The sequence below is a fragment of the Fulmarus glacialis genome, unplaced genomic scaffold (genome assembly GCF_000690835.1).
Source record: "Fulmarus glacialis isolate BGI_N327 unplaced genomic scaffold, ASM69083v1 scaffold5745, whole genome shotgun sequence".
NCBI classification, from domain to species: Eukaryota; Metazoa; Chordata; class Aves; order Procellariiformes; family Procellariidae; genus Fulmarus; species Fulmarus glacialis.
Window position 1 is genome coordinate 59,180 of NW_009214805.1, and position 21,999 is coordinate 81,178.

A 21,999-nucleotide genomic window follows, 5' to 3' on the forward strand; every position below is an offset into this window, starting at 1 on the left:
CCGAGCCATAGTTACCTACAACATTTCACAGACAAGAGCTCAAAATCTCAAATGCTAGCACTGTATCTACAGCACCTTGCTTCAAGTTTGGATCAACTTGGGGTCAGAAAGGGAAGGAATAGAGGAAACCAGCAATAATGGCAAGAGGCTTAGCACAGTGAAATTTACGATGCGTTTATTGCAGTATTTTACATGATTCATGTCGGTTATCTTTGTACCACCAGCCTGAGGTCCTAGATGTCAAAGACTTGAGGCACTCTCACATAAAGAATTCAGCTGGAAAATAAATTTCTAGCAGAGATCAGATTAACCCAGAACCTGATCACCTTTACAGAAAATCACAAGACTCTCATCTGACAAAGCTGTTCCACTACAGTTAGTATGATTTAGATAAAACCTTCCACACCTCACCAGAATAGCCAGCAATCACCTTCAAGTACAAACAAGAGGAATAATCCTAACATGAGCACAAGACTCCAGAAAGGACATAGTGCACTAGTTCTGAATTTACCTAAGACACCTTGAAAATATTTGGTAGAAACCCTGAAATTGCATAATACAGATGAGACAAAAAGACTGATAATTGGTAGAAGCAGAGATCTGCAAAGATTCGAAAATAAGCCAACTGCTGCTGTTTTTTCTGAATTTCATCTCAAAACAATTAAATATGCTGTGTTTACAAAAGGAAGAAGAAAATAATACCACATTTGTGTCAATGCTGGATGACTAACTGAATTCAAAACAGTCTAAACTAACACAGCCAGTTCAATTGCCTGGTTTGTTTGTGTGGCTAGTGAGAAACAAGCAGAGAGGTTGCAATCTTCAAAACAACAAAAGCATTTGCTTTTTCATCCTTTAATTCTTAGCCTTATTAGATAAATAATAGGAGTATTAAATAAACTGGGCCCAAATCACTGCTTGTGCCATGTAGGAAGCAAACATTTGCCAAATGTAGCAACTTCTCTCTAAATCCTGCCTGAAATGAATAGCAATGCTATCACTATCTGGACAGCTTTCTGTCCTGTTTAGTGCACACTATGAATTACATTAGAGGTCTGGAAACAAAAGATAAGATAGATATGGGTGTAACCTCGTATTTTGGAAAAAGTATGTGTCAACTGAATCTTCATCAGAACTCTAACAGGAACTTAACAAATGTAAGTTAATAAACTTACTGAAAATCTAACCACGTATTCATAATCATGGGTTTGGGGGCACACACGAAGGAGCAAACAGTTTGATTCCACCCCCGAAGAAGGCCTGTTCCCTGAACAGATGTTCAGAGTGGGGAGATACATAGAAAACGTTTCCTGGCAGCTTCTCTTTCTTCCAGAACTAGCAAACTATAAACCTGCTTCTGCCCCGGTCGGTTGCGAAGCAGTGTTGGAATACTACATCTGTCAGAGTGCTACAACGACGTAAGAAGAATATACCATACACATGTGAGGAAGAAAGAGCTCAACTCAAAAAGACTTTTGTTATGCCTATGCTCTGTTCCTCCCGTACAGAGTGTCTTGCCTTTCCTCACTGACCATCTTCTCTAACCCTTCCTCTACTGCCTCTTTTGATGTCTCTGAAACACTCATACCAGATGTAATTAAACAACAGATATCCATAATCTCTGCAGCTCCTTTCATGAATTTACCAAGATAGATCTCTCTGAAATGGTTTCTGAGCTGTCCCCTGCTACAAAGGCCTCCTTTCTTAAACGTGTTTGTAGTGACTGGTGGTTTTTGAAACTCTCCTGTCCAGTTCACATCTGATTACTCCCTCAGATGCTGTCCTCTCTTTGATCAATTCTTCTCCTTTCCTTCACACACATGTCATCATCCACCTCTTAAACCAGCCTCTCTGAGAGAAACCTTTCAAATCCTGGCTCTTCTCTTCCTCACACAATACTTAAATGCACTCTTCCACATTTCCTCTTGGACTTCAGCATCCATGCTGACAGCCTACCTAACTCTTCAGCCACGTTTCCTCTCTTCAACCTCACCATCACAGGAAATATACACCCAAGGTCTTTATCAAATGCTGCTCTCTAATTCATCCCTTCTCACATTCTCTCTCACTTTCAGCATTGCCTGTCTGCTCCCTGCTGTGTCTCTTGGGTCCTTCTCAGCTTCCTAGGTCCTCAATGTGACAGGGGGCTGCTTCCAGCTCCTTCCCTCCCTGTCCTCACTGATTCATCTCTTTTACTCCCAACTCTCATTCAGTTTCCTAACTCCTTTCTTTTCCCAATTTTCTGGGGAGTTTTCCTCAGCCTTCCTACTCTCAGTTCCCAAAGGACAATGCTGAATAGTGCTACCTCACTGCTCCTTTCAGTTCCGCCACAAATTTGGCAGGATCTGTCATCTTTTTTTTGCACGGAACTTCTCAGCTTGCTGGAGTATGGCCTACATACCATCTAGCAAACAAAAGTTCCAGTCCGCAACCACCGTTTCTAAGAATTAGAAGTAAAATAACATTTATCATTCTTTAACACTGTTCATCTTCTCTCCCATCTTTCAAATTACAGTCTTAATCAGTACTTACAAATCATTTTACCGTTCTTCAAATTAACCTGATGCTGTGCTTCCTGGTTCTTTGAGAATATTTCAGCCCTTAATAGCCACATAATTAACCTTGGAAGTATGCAACTGTTTTTACATATACAGAAAAGCAAAGCATTACTGAACCAAATTCAACTGCACTGATGTGCTTTTATTATTTATATCACTAAAGTAATGGACTTAACAAATTAAAAAGTGACACTGTCACAAAATTGTTCTTTAAAGTTGTACAAAAGATTATAGTCAAATGACCTCATCAAGCATCACATGAAATGAAGACAGTTCAGTCAAGCCTAACTTTTAAGCTATTTTCTAGACAAGCAAGGGTACAGTCATACATAATAGATACCATATTACCTCTTGACCAGAAACTGTAACATACTCTGCAGAAGGATTCTTAATCTGTTTACGAATGTCCAGCAGATGCAATTGGATTTTAGAAAGCACATCCAGGATCTCCTCCTTTTTTTTTCTGATGACAGGGAAGTCTGTAAGGTCCTTGAACAATTGGGTTTTATCTCCAGTCCTATCCATAAGAAGCATAAGACAAAATAATGGTAAAACCAAAGATACGTTCTGGCAGTGTCCGTATTTTTATTTGTTATTTTCATTTGTATTAACACTAGCTTTATTCCCCTCTAAATACAGCTTTTCTGTTACTTGGTCATAGTACAGCACATTTACCGAAAGGCATTTTGTATACGAACTCTAAGAGGCTGCACCAAGATACCGCCCCCACCACCAATGTATTCAAAACCAATCTATTCTTGTTCCTTTCTACTCTATCACATTACGCTCGTTTTTCTATACTGAACCCTGCTGACTCGGGTTTTTTATTGTCTCTGAATGTGCACCCTGCAGCTTTCTGTTTGTTCACCTTTGGTCGAGCAGAGCAAGAAAAGGAAGCACAAGAAAGATCATTCCCTTCTGTCTCAATCCGTAATTCTGGAATGCAATTGCTGACCCAACCTGAAGCATCACAAGTGCCAACACCATCTTTACCATGATTAAATATGAAGCTCTAAATAATTTCTGCATAACATGAACACATTTTTGACATATTTAGAATTTGGCCAAATTTGGGCAGATTTTCATGAGAATTGCAAAGAAAAATCCCTCCCACAAGGCCTTCATCAAAGCAGAATGTCCTCAGGAGCTTCTCAGAGTAGCTTCCTCCTTTTCTCATGAAAAGATTAACCAGAGCATTTTTTAATACATGCAAAACAATACTCTTTTCTAGTCTCAATGTCAGAAAATGACAGAATTGTTTTGGCTGCACTATCTCAGCTCAGGATTGAAACCTGAAACAGACAATGCCGTTCAAGTGTTTAAAATTGGGAAGCTCAACAAGCTATGAAAAATATGGTTGTCATCAAAAATAACAAAAATTTAACTTATCCTAATAAGTATCAGGCAAACAATAAAAAGTAGTGCAATCAGCCCTAAGTTAATTGGAATGTACATTTGTATTTTAGAGCAAATACAAAACTGGTACAAATGTACCAGTTAGTTACATAATTAGCCTGAAATCTAATATTTGGAGAGCAAGTAATTAGCAAACTGAAAGTAATAAACCATGGAAGTAATAAAAAGTCTAATATGCTACCTACTCCGATACTCCTTTGCCTGAGAATGAAACTACAACTGGAGCCAGTGACCAGACAGGTAACACAAAGCTGCTCTTTGCTTTCCTTTTGCATTACATGGACATAGTTATTATATAAGTGAGAGAAAGATGCCATTTTAAAATACAATACTAATTTTTAGAAACGATTTTGTGCTAATTAGACCTGTTTCCATGGGAATGCAAGGAAAAAAAGATCGCTAGTAGCCGGCAGCTGACTGTGAAGACTGTGTCACTACTATGTGATGCCTACCAAAGATTTAAAAGTTGACAGTTTAAAAAAAACCACAAACCCCAAAATCTCAAACTCCCCTGGAGTAGTTTTGAAAACCACTACAGGATTTCATCCACACCACATAATAAAATTAACACATGATGCAGTATACATATGTGTGTGCGTGTGTGTGTGTGCATGTATGTATAAGAGCAGTCATCATTTCGATGAAATAAAAACTTTTGAGTACAAATCATATTGCCACACAAGTTTGAGATATATAAAGGCCAAAAGGTAAGTAATTTTGTAATCTTGAATAAATGCAAATGAAATGTATGCATTCTGCAGATCAATGATGAGATCTTCTACTTATACTGTTGTATCTTATTTTGTATACTATTCTAGCCATCATCAACACAGTGATGGAAAAAACCCATATTTTAAACCTACTTTACTTACAGTAAATCTGGTATAATTAAGATACAGTCTGTTTTGTCATACCCTGCCACAACTATAAGTGGATACCACGCATCAGTAGAAATCTCATAATCCCACCTGTCCAACGGGCGTAGCAAATATTTCTACCCTTCTCAACTTCTAAATTTATACACCTTGCATCTGTCTCTAATTCAGAAGCAAATAAAGTAAGTTCTAGGGTTTAATTCTTAAATTTCTTTAATTTTAAATCTCAGCTGGAGAAAGATAAAAAAGATTTTATAAATAAATTGGACGTTTATTTTTTAGTCTGTTTTGAAAGTAAAAGATCAAGACTGTGCTGCCCCAATATAACTACACATTAAACTACCTTTCATCAAAGAATCTCTAGGTATATCACAGTGAATTGTATCTCATAATATGACACATGAGGAAATGTTAAAAGTTAAATGAAACTTGCTCATAGCAGGGAAGTTTAGGATGATCTGGATATAAAGCTGGATGATACTCATTTTGTGTTCAGAATGTCCTCTCAACATGTCGTGTAAACAAAAACTAGGAGACCAAAAACCTGCAAAGTCAAGTGCTCAGAAAGCTTGACTGTGCAAGCCAGACAGACTCCCTCTGTGCCTAGCACCATAAGAAAACCTTTTTTTAGAAGATTTTATACTGCTTTTTTTCTTAAAGACAGTGACTTTTACTGGCCACAATGTATTCCTCCTAAATCCCGTCCCCTGAGAGATTTTTACACATCTCTTCCTTACTGAACTCATGTTCTTGCTTTATTATTCTGCACCTTAAGCCTCCTGCCCCCTTCTTTCTGTGGTTAAAACTAGGACCTAGGGGTAAGAATGGAGGCAGCAGTAGAAACAGTACACAACAAATTATTTAAAGACACTCTCCCATATAATGCATATTGATTCCAATTTAGCATCTTCTTCCTTTGTCTGCCATTTTTTTAATTGGACCAGAGAAGGACAGAATTAAGACGAAAAAGAGCAGACAGCCTCCATACTTCCAGCTCATCTCTCCAAGACTGCAAGAAGGCAATTGCAGGAAAAAGCCTGATCACACCCAGAGCCTGAGGTAGGTGCTCGTTCAGTCATGCTCCAGAGGGAGTCCATGAACAGGGCACCAACCCCAGAAATGTTCTGACAGGGTACAAATCACACAGCCTACATGGAATCTTCAGGGCTATTAAACTTCATATTCTTTGTCATTAGTGAGCATGTAAAGAGATTTTTAAAAAAAGATGGGGGGCACTCAAAGCTCTGATGAATTTTCACAAAAATAGTAAAAGGCATACTCCTGACAGCAGAGCAGCCACTCTGCTAAAGGTCAAGTCTCTCTTCAAAAGGAATAGCGTCTCTATTTAAAAAAATAATTAAAAAAAAAAAAAGTTGTTAAACAAATTAACATGAGCAAAACACATTTTGCTCTAAATTCATTCCCCAAAACAGCTGAAAAACTTTCAAAAAATTATTCAGCCCAAGGCTGAATTTTGCCACTAGGCAAAATACTTGCTCACCTAGTTTAAGAAAAGAATATAAGCTATAGAAAACAGCAACCTCTGCTTTAACTATAAGCAACCTATGCATACATAAATATAAAATCAAAAATACAAAACTGAGGTGTATTAAACAAGATGCATAACTCTCATAACTAATACATTTAGTCAGAAAGATTAATCTCTTTTCTCTACTTACTTGGCTGCTTCTTCATTAAGGATCTTTAAATAACGTTTTACTGGGGAGAGAAGTTCTGGGATTTCCAACAGTGCATTTTGTAATAGAGGAGTTTTCACATGAGAATGTATGACTGGAACAAGAGATTGAATTTCCAAGTCCAGACGAGACAGGGTGCTGACTATCAAGAAAAACTCTTGGGTTGAGCACTGAGAAGGGAAGCAATGTCTAAATCATTACAATGTATTACATTTACATTAAAGCCTACAGGATTTTTGCTTTTTGAAAATGAGACAAAATACAGTTAAAATGTATGGAATCTGTAACACAACAGCATAATCTTATCACATCTTATAACCTTATTCACAAGGTTAATAAAGCATACTAATTGTTTTAACTATTGTTGTTAGGAGTCAGTTGAGAGCTCATCTCCATTATTCCTGTTGCTGATGGAGATGTGTAACACATATGCGGTAGACAAATAGCAGAAAAATGGGCTAATAATGTGCAAACAGCAAAAAAGCAGGTTGAGTAATTTTGTGAGTACCACTACTTGTCCATACGGGCTTGTGCATCTATGTGTTGTTATCTGAATCCCCAGGCTGCTGTTTTGGCAAGAGAGGGTTTGGAAAGACAAGGTCAGGCACAGAGAGGGAGAATCTTGGAACAAGACCACAGAAAAGAAAAGAAAAACAACCCACAGAAAAAGAAAACCAACAGTCACTGCTTAAAGTGCTTGTAGCTATTGCCAGCTTGTAATAGTAACTGGTTACTCCCAGGTCTATGCAATGAGAACAGCTCTGGCTGGTTACTCCCAGGTCTATGCAATGAGAAGACTAAGGAGAACACACTAACCCAATCTTTGTCTTTCATCCTCTCCTCACTACAGAGTTATGAAAGAGATTTTTCGATCTCTTTCAGGCAGCAAGCAGGGTATCATTGAAAGGGAATCTCCCAGATTGGAACCAATATCACACAGCGCTTTCAGAGTGTGGTTCATGATATCCACAGAGTAGGAGCATATTGGTTCCCTTAAGGCAGCTTCTCGCCAAAAGCAGTGACTTGTAAAAGAGAAACTCTTCTCTCTTTCTTTTTTAACCACTAATATTACTTCTGATGTGGCTCACATATTTTGCTCTTAGATTCTAGATGCTCTTCAGTGTCAGCACAGTTTGTAACCTTTAGCTCATTTTCAAGAATTAGCATTCAAGGTCAGAATTTGGCAAGCAGTTAACAACTCTAACAAAACAATCCGCCTTCTGCCACGCTCCTAATCCCCCCTACTCAGTTGTCCCATTCAGCTCTCTGTTACCTAAGGTACTGATGCCCCACCTATATAAATCAGGTAATACCGATTCTGAAATGGTCTTTACAGAAGTAAGTCTGCATTTGTGCTACACCATATTTGCACACCAAATGGGAACCCAGCCCTACGAGACACTTAATGCCTTCAAACCCTGCTGAATTCAGTGGCACTCCAGGACATTTCCATTTCAGGAGGTTTGAAAAAAGTTGTCCATAAATAATTATGCTGATATTTTTTCATATTTTACTGATCCGTAGAAACATTCCTTCTTCAGTCTTCTGAACTTCTCCCATCAGTCAACTGACAACATTGGAAAAAACAGTTTATTTTCCTCACCTGAGCATGCAAGGAAGGCAGCAGGATATACGGCATGCTTCTCCTGTAATATTCTTTGTACGCCACCTTTCTTGCATCCTTCTCTTCCCACATTCTTTCTCTCCCCTACCCAGGCAACATACAGTCTAGAATTTAATTTCTGGTCAGTATTTTCCGGTGATCAGCACAACACTGATTACAGAACATGTAGGCTTCAGTGAATCACTATTTCACAAAACACATCTACAGTTTTATTTTGTCATCCCTTCTCTCTCAATTTCTCCCCAGAGGTAAACTTTTCTCTTTCCTTCCCACACCCTTATGCAAGAACTAAGACAATTCTTTCATCTATTACACTGTAGTTATTTCTCCCAAATAACTTCTGTACCCAAACACGGAAGCAAGTATTAACAAAAATGCTGGGCTGAAAAGGAACATTTTCTCTCCTTCCCCACACATGTAAACCCTAAAATAAGTTTGCTCTGTAATGCCTACTTGAACATGAAGGCTGTCTAAATGCAACCTTCTGAAAACCACAAAAAATATATTAAGCCTTTAACTCCAGTTACAGCCTTAGGCCTCTTCTCATTAAATACATGTCAGTACTGTGACCGCTGATGGAAGAGTGGCCTCCACGCTGTATAAACGCAGAGTAAAGATACATATAAACCTACAGCCTTGGCAATCTACTACAAACACTGGAAGTTGTAAATGACTGACAACGATAAGGCTAGAAAGAAAATAATTTAAAAGGTTAATTAGTGTGTTCACTGATTTGCTCGATCATAAAGGCTATATTAAACAAAATAAAAGAAAAATCATTCCTGGCCATTTAAAATGTACTCAATCACATGAGTAAGTAAATGTAACTGAAGTTATCATAAAGCCAGTATCTGTTAGATACTCTCCAACTAACCTGAAGCATGGCTGTGTGCTGAAGAACTGAACTTGTCATACCAAACAGGCAAAGTTGATAGACTTGACTAAAGGAATATGTAATTTAACCATGATATTTCATGACATTCAGGAAGGCCAGAAAGATTATATTCTGAATGTTTCTGGAAAACCTAAGTTCATCTTTGTTTCAGATCCATGGAAATTAGGGATAGAAGAGACCCATCGGTGTTTCCCCTGCAACTGCTCAGTTTTTCTGCATGAGTTTTCTTTTTGTCTGCTCTTGGACCCTTATATTCCAAGAAACTATGTGCTTACCACTTCCTTTCAGAAACTGAAATCCATAAAGCAAATTATGAAATCCATAAAGCAATAACTATCATCATGTAAAAGTTTTATCCGATAGTCTAAATTTCCCTTCCATTAAATCAATCCCAGTATCTCTAGTTTTACTCTTTTGTATTACACTAACTCAACTCCCTCTTTGCTGTTAACACCCTTCAAATATCTCTAAACCTTCTGTTCTCCTTTAATCATCAATTTAACCAAACTATAATCTTTTAATCTTTCTTCATAAACAATCCATTATTCCGCCTCATGAAAACTTCGGCTCTCCCCTGCACTTGCTGCAATTTATCAACATCTTTCTGATAATCTGGAATCTACTTATTCTATCTTGTAAAAGCTCTGACAACAAAATACAGCAAAATAATAAAGCAGTAAATCTGTTAATGCCATTTGAAGTCAAAACTCAAAGAAAAGGCCTGAAAGACTAAACAAATTATAAAACCAGGCTTGGACTCGAAGTCAAAGTAAAATACAGTACGACTGACTGCATCATCATCATCAACCTTGATGCAGATAAAGGATAAAATTCTGCAAGACTTCCCTTGACTATAGAACGTACTCAAGGAGGCAAAGGCTGAAGCCCTGCCATGCGAAATCCAAAGTGGGTCCCTGGCAGACAGCATTAAGTGATGCATAGGAGAACGACGTCCAGAAAAAAAGAATGAGCAAATATGAACAGTAAGAAATACATCAGTTAAACAGGTAGTGTTTGTTTGGTTTTTTCGTTAAATTGTTCTTTTAAAAAAAAGAAACCAAATAGGGACTTCATTAGTAGACTATCTATATGAGGGTAGGAAAAGGAAAAGATTTTAAGAATACGTAAGATGACCTGTCTGAAGTGTTCTTCAATAAGAGTAGTGAGGCTGGTGAAGGTGAGGCTTCAATAAGGGGAGGAAGCTAGATTCCAAGGCAGTGTCACCTACAAAAGAACCAGTGGGGAAAAAAACCCCAAACTTGGTCATGTACAAAAGACATGGTAAACAACCCTGCAAGTTACAATGAAACTTCTCAAAGGATGCGTAATGAACATGCTGAAGCTTCTCACAACAACTCTGATAACCTACACACCATAATACTAATCTAATGAGTTAAAACCTCTTTGATTCTACTGTGAGCTACAGCCTACAGCACCTTTGAAGAATGGGAAATTGAGCATGCTTCATCACGAACAACTTTGTTAAACACAACGTTCCCAAGAAAGAGGGTGAACATACCTCTTTTGTGCTTATTCAGAGTATTACTGTTTCCCCTGGCTTGATTTTAGTAACACTGCAGGACTTTGCATCTAAAATTTAATGGCTCCACTGCAGAAATGATTTACTAAGCAAATGGATAACTTGGAACAGATGCATAAAAATAACTCTGAAAAGCTGGACTCCATTGAAGTGGGACTGAGTCCATTTAAATCCTAAGTAACCTTACAAAAGATATATAGCTGTGTTATGAATTAGATGCTTTTAAAATACAGTAAAAATGGTTTACATAAAGCAGGATTAATGGTCTTGCATTCACGGAAGATTCTCACAAGCATATTCAATGCTATTTTTGAAGTGTAATTTTGAAATGCTGTCAATGATAGCTACAGCTTCTCTGGCACTAAAAAAAAAACCCTCAGAGTTGACAGTGATGCCAAACAATAGTTTCAACCAGCAGTTTATCAAACTGTACTGAAAATGGTATGGCTGGCACTGAGAAGAATGCACGAAAGATGCACAGCAGTATGCCAGGTCTAACACCCTTTCAACAACACTGAAAGCAATTTAGCCTTGTTTGCATTAGTGAAATTGTTTCCAACAGATCTAAAAGGGAGCCACAGAGACCCACAGCTGACAGCCATTGACCACTCCAAGTTAAAAGCATTTCAAATTAAAAAAATGGGAGCTGAAATGCAGCATACATTTATTACTCCTTTCAAACTGTAATAACTACCTTTATGTTTTTAGTATAACGAGCATACTATTTTTGGTTTAGGAAAAGTGAGGTATTTAATTTTAAGGTTACTATGTCCCCTTGTTATGACACTATTTATATTAATCAGCTTAATGGGAAACAATTTGCTCAAATCAGCATTTAGTACTACAAATCTAAGAGTACCTGTGATGCAGATTCTTTAAAAGAGTGAAAGTACAGTACATGCAAGATGTGCATAATGCTATCATAGAATAAAAAATGTAAAAAGTTTAAGATCTGTGTTAGCTGAAGTCAATAATATATTCTGCTATGGGGAGAATTTATTTTAAACATTCTATACAAACAGAAACTAATTTCCTGAGCATATATAACAGGTACTGATTTCATACGAGAAAAAAAAAATATCAAAAATACAACATTTTTCTCTGAATCGTCTGAAAATCGCACCATCTTCAATGAAATATCAAACATACCTTCCAGGGAAGGGCACATTTTCAGCATCATTCTGGTTGACAAGCTTATGTGAAAGATTTTAAACACTTAGCACCGAGCTGAGCAGCACCCTTCTCCTCTGAAGAGTCTGAGCATGACAGTGAAGTAGTGAAGTATTCACTGGAAAACTGAAAGGCAAATCGCACAGGCTGCAGGCAGCCAAGCAGCAAATACTCCCCTTGTAGCAACTGCCTGCTTTATTTTGCACAGGTGAGCAGCCTGGAAAGTGGGCAGCAAAGTTTTAGAGACTGATTCAGAACTGAACAGGTTTTCTGAAACACAGCAACTTGTGAGGAACTCCAAATGAGAGAGAGCCCATGGCTGAAGTTAGCAGCAGAACAAACTGAAATGACGTTTTACTACACGCCCTGGTAAGGTTTGATTATTGACCTCACTCCTCATGTAGGAGCTCAGTGAAACAGCTTCACTTTAACGTGTGCTGTAAATTCAGTGACCATTTGTTACGGTGATTCCTGTCCACTTTGGTGACTGAGCTTTAGTCAAAAAATAATGTTTATTGAACAAAGGGTACAAATAAGATCAACATTTATGGATCAAGCCTGTATAAATATTTATCTATGTAGGAGTTCAGTGAAACAGCTTCACTTACCGTGTGCTGTAAATTCAGTGACCATTTGTTACGGTGATTCCTGTCCACTTTGGTGACTGAGCTTTAGTCAAAAAATAATGTTTATTGAACAAAGGGTACAAATAAGATCAACATTTATGGATCAAGCCTGTATAAATATTTATCTTCTGAAACACACTGCATGAAACCAGGCATGAAACCAACAAGCAAAATCAGGACAGCCCTGCAGGACACGTTTCTAACAGTACTGATGGCATGTTTATGCTGTAATGGCTTTTAGATCTACTCAAGCATAGGTCTCTGACGGCTCTCTTGCCATTCTGTGCACTCCAAGACAAGGCTAAGCAGTTATCACTTCAACTGAGACAAAAAACTAGGGTCCTGCCATTCATATTTCCCACTGTCCTGAGATGCAGATCACAAAAGGAAATGCATGGGGCCTAAGTTTTGTTCTGTTATTTGGTGGCTTTCTCCAGGGGCTAGAGGGCACGGCTGAACTGGTTATGGAAAACATTGAGCCAATGTGTCTTCCAGCAAGATCTAATTCTGCATCAGCTCCAAGCACTATTTAGACAAAACTCTTGACAATTCCTTGTCTCCCAGTTTCCTTTTGAAGTCAACTTCTGAATGCTACCAAGGAGTCTTCGAACAGTTCACCTCCAGCCATCCTTCTCTTGTCATAGAGAAGGGTGGGGCCATTCTGCTGTTGACAGCGTTTCTGCCTGGCAAGATGTCAGGTGTTGGAGCTGCAGGAACTGAGAAGAACCACCAGTCCTTGTATTAATTCCACTCTCCACAGCAACAGTAACATCGCTCTTGTCTCCTTAACCGTTCCCATAGCCTTTTCCAGGCTGGGGCAAACTCGGAGCTGGTAGTATGACCTCCAAGGTAATACCTAATTCCCACTACAAGAACACTGTTCTAACTCCAGATTGCTCATACCTGGGGGTAGATCAGCAATGGTTTTTGGTGGTTTGGGTTTGGGGTAATGGGAATTTGTGGAGGGTCAGATTAACAACTGCCAATTTGAATGATGCTACCAGATAAGAATCATTAGTGGACTTACAAAAAAAAAATTAATAAATCAGACCAGGAAAATATACAATGATACTATTTATCAGAAGAGGTCCCATAAGGATGCTTTGCCTTGCAAAGTCAGTTCCAAAACAAAGCATTGTTTTGCTGTGATTTTTTTTTTGTTTTCTCTAGAGGTTACTGGTGCAAAGTGCATTGCACAATAAAAGTTCTGCAGTGGCTGATCTGAATGAAAGACGTTTGGAACGACTAAGACAATCCAGCCACCTCTGTATGCTTCAGAGGTCTCCCTTTGTGAAACATAGGATTCAAATACTCATGTATGCTATGGGGAGAATTTATTTTAAACATTCTATACAAACAGTAACTAATTTCCTGAGCATATATAACAGGTACTGATTTCATAAGCGGGGAAAACAAAAAAAAAAATCAAAAATACAACATTTTTCTCTGAATCTTCTGAAAATCGCACCGTCTTCAATGAAATATCAAACATACCTTCCAGGGAAGGGCACATTTCAAATACTCAAATACTAACGTAACTGAAGTCTAAAGCGCCTGAAGGATGAAATACTGTCACGTTCACCTATTTTTCCTGCAGTTGACACTGCATTAACAAGCCTGCATTACAGCATATTCCTTTAGTTAAGCCATCAGTGTGCTCCACTCAGTTTTGGAACCCTTAGTGGGAATGAAATTGCAGGGAACCTCATTTTGAGCATGTGGGAGATAGACATCTGGAATTAACAGAACTGAAATGGCAGCATTTACTGGATATTCGGGAGGGGGAGAGGGGTGGAAATAATGAAAATCAGTCACTCCGTATTCTTGAATATGTATCTGCTTTGCAGGGACCTTTCTTCAGGCTCCATATTCACTGTCTGTCTAGACTGCAGAATCTGTTTTCCAGAGTCTGCTTTTGATTCTTTATTCAAAACAGACCCCATCTTTCAGGGACGCCGTTGTCTCCTCAAAGTCCTAAAGATCTTCAGTGCTTTGGGCACTCTCCACAGTGTTCTGCAATGGATGACAAACTAGATTTTTACCAAGAGAAACTATTTCATCAAAGGAAAAGTGTGTGCTTGGAGCTTTTCCCTCCCATTTACCCTCCTTAAGGATTCTGCTGGAGTACTTCTCTCCTGCACTTCTTTCCAACATCTGATTCACTAAACACATATCTTCACACTACAGTGGCTGTTGTTAAGGCAAACTACATTGTCACCTCATTCCAAAAATGACATGAAAATCCAGGGCCTCTGAATGGCTCTACCTAAATAGCGGCTTGAAAGCTGAGAAGAGTAAGCGGCCCTACAATAGGAAGGGACACCTGAAGAAACAGATACAGACTAGTACAAAAATTAAAAAAAAAAAAAAAAAAAGGAAGCACAGGATAGCAGTGGAGGATTGCCAGGATGTTGTGAAATACAGATGTGTCCCTACAAACCTTACTACATATCACTCAACCTGAAATGAGTTAAAACCATTAAAAAGTGAATTACCTAATTCCTGGACAGTTGTTTTGAAAGAACAAATGTATCATGTGGATACGGTACATTTTAGAGGATGGGGAAGTTGGTGGACACTCCCTCTTTTCATAAACTTCATTATGGCTAGACCTCTGTATCCATTCATTGAAATACGTGAGTCTTTCCACGTGCCTAACACTGCAACACATTAGGGCTTTAAAAATTATACAAGAACTGAGTTTCAGATTTTCAGAGAGTGGAAACCTTTGTGCTGTACCATCCAAAGAAATTACAACTTTGCTCTCCTTCTACCCACCTATTCCTTTACCTAAAACAAACTGTCAAAACCTCTAAATATAACAGTGAAATAAAAGAACATGAAGTACTGCACAGGTGCTATTAGCACATTAATCTGCTTCAACTAAGAATTGTCAGTGTCTCATTACAAGTAAATCTTATTAAAATGTGCAAGTGAGATCCAAATTACAGAAGTTATAAACAAATTAACATTCATTTGAAAACAGCTAACTACAGCCAAGTGGTTTCGTTTGCAAGTGTGATTTTAGATAAGCATAGAGAATGCAATGCTTTGTTTTAAAGGGAAATAATTTATGGCACAAGGACCTATTGCACCATCCCATCTTACTGAATCCAGCCACTAAATCATGAGTACCATAGATGTTTTTCCTGTTAGCATTAGCAATACAATGTATGTATTCTAGAACCCTATTCAGACATTTCTTCTACCAGCATATCACTGATAACAAATAAAATAAGATTCTACCACAAGGCAAAAATAATTTTTATAAACTTGCATCCCTTTATTATGTCAGCCTCAGCCTTGGTAAGAAGAAAATCTTTTTAAACAAACATGCAAAAACTATGGAAGTACATTAAGATAGAATGACGCCATTTAGAAAATAATAAGTTAGGGTAATTATGGGTATACCTTTTTGTGAAAAACACTGCAGAGGCCTCTCTCTATATCTGGCAGCTTACAAAGAAGATTTCGAATCTGACCAAACACACTGGATTCTGACAGTAGAATTTCAGAGACAGCATCAAGCCGGGCATTTACTTCACTGTAAAAGAATAATCATAAGATCAATAAATAAAACTTGTGTTTCTCTGAGAGGAAGGCATATAGCTAGTGAACTTTTTCCTTTGGTTTGTTTTGGTTTTGTTGACTTTGACTACGGCCACATTCTCGTAAGTAAGTAGAAGAATTAAAAAATGCAGAGGATCTTGGGCTTTCATTCAAGAGGCAAGGAAGATCCTGGATATAAGCTCATTATCCCCCCCTCTACGCTCAAAACAGCCAAATACACACTTCAGTGCCCATGTCTACATGTTCTTCCAGTGGTATATAACATGAGCAACACTGAATCCTGAATATTCAACCCTAAATTTGCAGTCAAGTACCTGGGGGAGGGGCAGGGGAAGTTTACATTTGAACTTTATGTAGCATACTTCATTCCAACAGGGTATAAACATTGGTTACCATTTTGCCCTCTACTTTTGATCCAGACCAGCAATTGGTCATTACATGAATCAGAACCATGTTAGGGTTTTGGCTTCTTTGTTTTTTCAAAACCTGTAACATTAATCTCCATATTTCAGGACTGAAGTCAACCAACGAGCAAACACTTTCTATGTGAAGAAACAATTCTATAGTTATTTGCACCTTCCTTACAATCATATTCTTACAGCCACTGTCAGAAAAGAGCTTTAAAATGGACAACCTACTGTCAAGGTTCATCTCGATTTACATTGCTGCTAATGGCACAGCTACAACTTCCAAGATATTCATGAACTGGCTGCAGATTGCAGAGCTAAGGTAAACTCCATTTCTGCTTTTTGCAAACAAATTGCCTCAATGCTGCTTTCTAGGAAAAGACTAAGATTAGAGGTGCATGGGTGCATCCAAAACATACAGGTTAGGAGTTTGTCTTCTGAGCTAGTGAACCAAAGCGCTGTCAGTGCATGCAGCCCAAAGGAAATAGAGCGAAAGGTAGTGAGCTCACTGTAAGACAGCAGTGAAAGAGATGTGTCAAAGCTGAATAGCAGGATTCCTCTGAATGTAGCTTTTCCATGTTCAGGCTTTATCTCTGAGGTAATTGTGTGCACTACAAAAGAGAGTCAACTAGGTGAAAGCTGTGCTAAGATTCGCTGAGGTTTCACAACAAAAACATCTGCTCCAGATCATATGTTTCCCCAGACTCCCCCACCAATGTGCCGCTGGGCACGCTCTGCGGGTACCGGCACGCTGAAAGGCTTTAGCCGGCATTTGGAAAGTTTCCAGCAAGTAAGGCTGAATCTGAAACATGATGTTCCAGGAAACTTGAAAAATCCTCAAGACATCCCAGTGCTTATTTTAAAATCCTTGTGTTTTCTTTCAGAATGACAACTAAGCTTTATCACAACATTCTCCTCCTGAGACATGAAAGTTCAAAAATCCCCATGCTGCTGTGTGTGAGTCCATCCACCCTTGCAGGTTAGGAAAAAACCAGTCTTTTGATAACGACACTTTGTATACCAGCCAAGTGTGTGCAAGGCAAATACAGCCCAGCCCACGTCTGTTCTCACCGACCGGCGAGATGCCTAGAGCTCAGCAAGCAGAGAGGGATAAAAAGTAAGGATGCAATCAAAATGTAAGATTTCAGGGAAGACTGCCTGTCTTGCCCATGGCTTTTACTGCAGAATTGCCATGCCACTTGCCACTGCAGCTGCTAACAAATACTATCCGTGAGGAAATCAACGAAGTTAGGGAGCTCTACAGGTTGCAGGCATTACAACAGACCGGCAGTCAGAGGCCTCTGGCCCTGAAGACAGCTAAATCTAAGAGTCCTTGAAATTTTATTACACGGCATGTGAAAGGGAGAACATCATGACTGGATGTGCACTTGGATACACATAAATTTAACGGCATTTAAGTGCCAAGATTTTTTCAGTGACATACTGCTTTATCCTAAAACAGTAAAACCATCCCCTCCCTCATCCGTCACAAACGACATACTCATTCCCAGAGCAGCTTTGCTGTACAGTGCCAGGATTTGCAGTGCCCCACCTGCCACCTTCTACCTGGAGTGCAGGTAGATGCACTCCTCCACAGCCACCATATGAATTGGGGACAGACTCTCTGCTGTCCTGGGCACCTTGGGAACTCACTCTGTTATCTCTGAACTGGACAGCAGACTCTCCGATCACACCACACAAAATACTCCACCATCCTAAAAGACTGTTTTTTCCCAGCCCTTAGGAAAACAGAAACATCAGACTTTGTAGGCTCTGCTTAGCAGCCCTGTTGCAGGTCACAACAATACCTTCTTCTTCCCCACCACCATTCCACTCCTCCAGCAATGCCAAATGCACAAAGTTAAACATTTCTCCTGTTCCTCTGGGCAGCCAGGCAACCTGCAAGCAACAGCAGCAGACAGCAGGTACCCTCAGTGCAACTCCTCAGACCTATGTTTTCAGCATAGAACACATCTGAGCATTAAATCCAATTCTTAAGAGCCACAATCACGTATCTGGTGTAGACTGGGCAAGGTTACTAAAAGTTACGCAACCAAATAACCAAAAAGCAAGCTGTTGGCATCCACACAGCGTATTCAAAACAGCAGAGATTTAAGCTTTGTACATCAATTAGTGAGGCACTCTAAATTACAGCTGGATAATGGAAAGGAAATTGAGAAGTGTTAGTATCAGTGACAGAGTAATAAAATACCCCAAGTACGCAGCTTTGAAGCTGGCAAACGGTTACACTGAAATTCTAAAAGGTCAGTATCATGAGCCACAATTACATTTTCATGGAGAATTATTAAATCCACTGTACTTGAGACCCTGGAACACTCCTCTGCATGAAGGAATACTGAACTGTTAAATTATAAACACATGTACCTTAAAGAAGAAAATAATCTGTGTTTTTATTATAAAAAGCATGTGTAAGCAGCAGAATTATGTTCCAGAACCCTGTCACTTAATTTAAACAGCATGATTATATTTATGTGGCCAATTGAAAACACACAGTAATATGTAAAATAGATGCAGATATTAAAAAAATCCCTCCCTTCAAAGCTTAATCTGCACTTTAATCATCCTCACATATGGCTATGTTACTCTAGCTCCAGTAATCTAAAACTAAGCATCCATACAGTTTTTCTGCTTTAATCCCACAAGTAAGAAAGGGTCAGGAAAATGGCATCCAGTACTAAATGACCCATTTTTTCCACCTGTAAACAAAACATACTGGGATTCCTATTTCAAAAGCCAGAAAGTACAGTGAAGAACCATGTAAAACTACATGTGTATGAGGAGGGAAGGACAAGGAAGAGAAATGATCAAAGAGCCAGATGATGAATTTCAAAGTATGCTTTTAAACTTCAAATATTTATACTTAAACTAATAAACATTTTGTTGAGCCCAAATATATTATACTGATCAGTTGTTAAACCACCTCAAAAGAAATTTGTCCACACTGCACAGTTACTCAGCACATTTGATGTACAGTTTGAGGTTTCTAATCTCTGCATGTTCCGGAAAAAAAATTCTACCACTAGAAAATTTGAATCTAACATTATACAAAGAAACTCAACAGCTTATTCTGTCTCACTGTCTCACATTTTATAAACTGGCTACTACTTCATTCTCTGTTTAGGTGCGATATTAGCCTACTCTTTTCCATCTGTATAAACCATGTCAGCAATCTGAGCTCTATCCAATTTTCCAAACAATCTTCTGTGAAATAATGTAACATAAGCCAGCAGACTAAAAGCAATAAGCTTACTTCTGCTGTACTCTCCATCTAAGAATAACATCATTAATATAATACTAAAATCACTTTGCAATGTATTTAAACATAACAAAATCTAACTGAAGAATTTTTTATTCTAGTCATTTAAAAGAACTACTTGAAATTAAATCATGAGATACTCCCCTGTATTATTCTGCTGCCAGATACGTGAACAATACAGAAAATTAGCAAATACGAAAATATTTGAATCCTGAACTAGGAATTATTTTGACAAAGCAGAAGGCTGCAGATATGAATGCATTGCACTGAATTAACATCTGAACATCTTAACAACCTAAATAGCATTTCTGGTTGCTAGTGTGCTAGCAGATCTGCTAATCTCTTGTACATTGAAGCAAATCTAACATTTTTAGATGTGATAATATATCATTACATTTAAAGCAGAGTGAAATTGATAATGTAACTGCTATAAGAACCGCAGAAAATTTTCAGTCATATAAGGTTTTATTTTTATGCAAGATAAATAAATAAAATTTATCAGAAATCTCTTAACTTATGATAAATGCACAAAGTATGAGTTCATTCATCATGGTAAGGACATAGCTCAAGTACAGTGAATATAAAATTTAAACTCATTTTATTAAATCTGTTTAGAGACGACAGCGATCTGTAAAACTACCAGTCACAAGAACTCAACACCTGAAAAAATATAATGAAAAGCATGAAAAAAACAAACAGTGCTTTCCATGAACTATATTATCTAGATCAAAGCCTAGCAGCCTCCTGCCTAACTACAGCATTTCAAAGAAAGAAAATGTATTACTTAAACATTGGGAAATTGCAAGATACACATGGGGATCAATTGTGCCTGAGGAAGTCCCTGAACTGCAAATTGCTGGAGGCTGGGAGTCTGCTCTGGGGAGGTAACATTACCCAGCTGGCCTGTTCTCACACTGTCCTCTGACACTGCGTAGTTTCAAACACAGGGCAAGGTGAAGGCTATTCTGACTTTTGTTGCTTTATATTTTGCCTCACTTAGATTTTTTTTTTTCTTGACCTTCCTTCAGAACACAGTTTACAGAGACTTTATATGAGTTTACCAAGTTAAATGCCATGTTAAATAGGACAGTGTCTTCTACTTTAGACCACCCTCTTTCATAACAAGCAATTAACGCCATCAAAACCCAAAGCCGTGGTAGAATTACCACTATGCAATCAATAAACTGTATATGTCTTTTTAAAGAACAAGCAAACAAAAAAACAGTCTATCGCTGGCTTTTTTACTTAAGTGGCTAAGTTAGAATCTGGCTAACTTTACGGGATAAATCTTGAACTATTAAATTGTGCTGTGACCTCTCTAATTTTATGCGTTAGAAACAATGAAAAAATGAAATTTAAATGAAACCTAAAAAAATTTAACATCCTTCTGGATCTGTTCACTTGTTTTTCTATATGCAGGAGAAAGAGTAATTTACTTTCAAAACTCCTAATGTCTCATATACCCCTCCAGAGAGGTCCAACATTCCCCTAAATAAACATGCAGCCAAGAGAAGACAATATTCCTGAATGGATCTCAAATACTTAACAGCAATATATACAAATACTATAAACTTTGTCTTCACATCTGTTAAAAGAATGTACAAAATACGCAAATGGTAATCAAACACTTTTGTTTATGTTCACACACAATACATTTCAGCTATTTGTGCCAAAAAAGGAAACCGTTAGCTACTTTAGCCAACATGAATGAATGCCTGATTACTACATTTATAAGGAGTTAGACACAGCATTCAGTGGTACCAAAACACAGCTAGCAAGAATGAATGAATACATGTGATGATGCTACAATCTTTTTCTTTACTACAACAATTTTGAGATTTCAGGCATATGCTGTAACCTGCATTTGTGCATTTTATATTGGCACTGATGCTATAAAATCTTTATTCTTGGGAGGAAAATTTAGCCCATGAAATTCTGCTGTAGGATGGATGGATTTTATTCCTAAATCACTGCTGCAAAAGAAGATTCTAATCCAGCTCTGAATGATGATGGTATCAAATGGCAACCAGTTTAACTCTGAATTAAGATGGATTTCTTTGAAGACCTTGAGCTAGTTTGTTTTACTGCACAGATCTCTTAGTTATGGGAACAAGGACAAAGTCAAACTTGGAAAGACTTTCCTTTAGGACTGTACTCTGTGTATAGAAGGATAAATAAAACAGCACTCAATACATTCAAAGTTAGAGGATTTAGAACAAACTGGTTTTGTATTAGGAAAGACATGTCGTTGCCAACACCACTACAAAGCGACCCTCTTCTTCCCAGTCCTACAATACATCTCCTCAAATAAAAGTCACGTTGCATTAGTAATACCAATTTACAC

The 21,999-nt window shown here is 38.1% G+C and overlaps 1 protein-coding gene across 1 annotated transcript in view; it reads right to left on the reverse strand.

Annotated features, from left to right (window-relative positions):
• The window catches only part of MSH3 (mutS homolog 3), a gene marked incomplete at its 5' end in the record, with an annotated part of 72,632 nt that overhangs the window by 35,975 nt on the left and 14,658 nt on the right, over nucleotides 1–21,999 (reverse strand). The window contains 3 exons of the mRNA XM_009578697.1: nucleotides 2,907–3,075; nucleotides 6,529–6,716; nucleotides 15,813–15,945. Coding sequence (XP_009576992.1) covers nucleotides 2,907–3,075; nucleotides 6,529–6,716; nucleotides 15,813–15,945 — 490 coding nt within the window. The remainder of the gene's footprint in view (nucleotides 1–2,906; nucleotides 3,076–6,528; nucleotides 6,717–15,812; nucleotides 15,946–21,999) is intronic.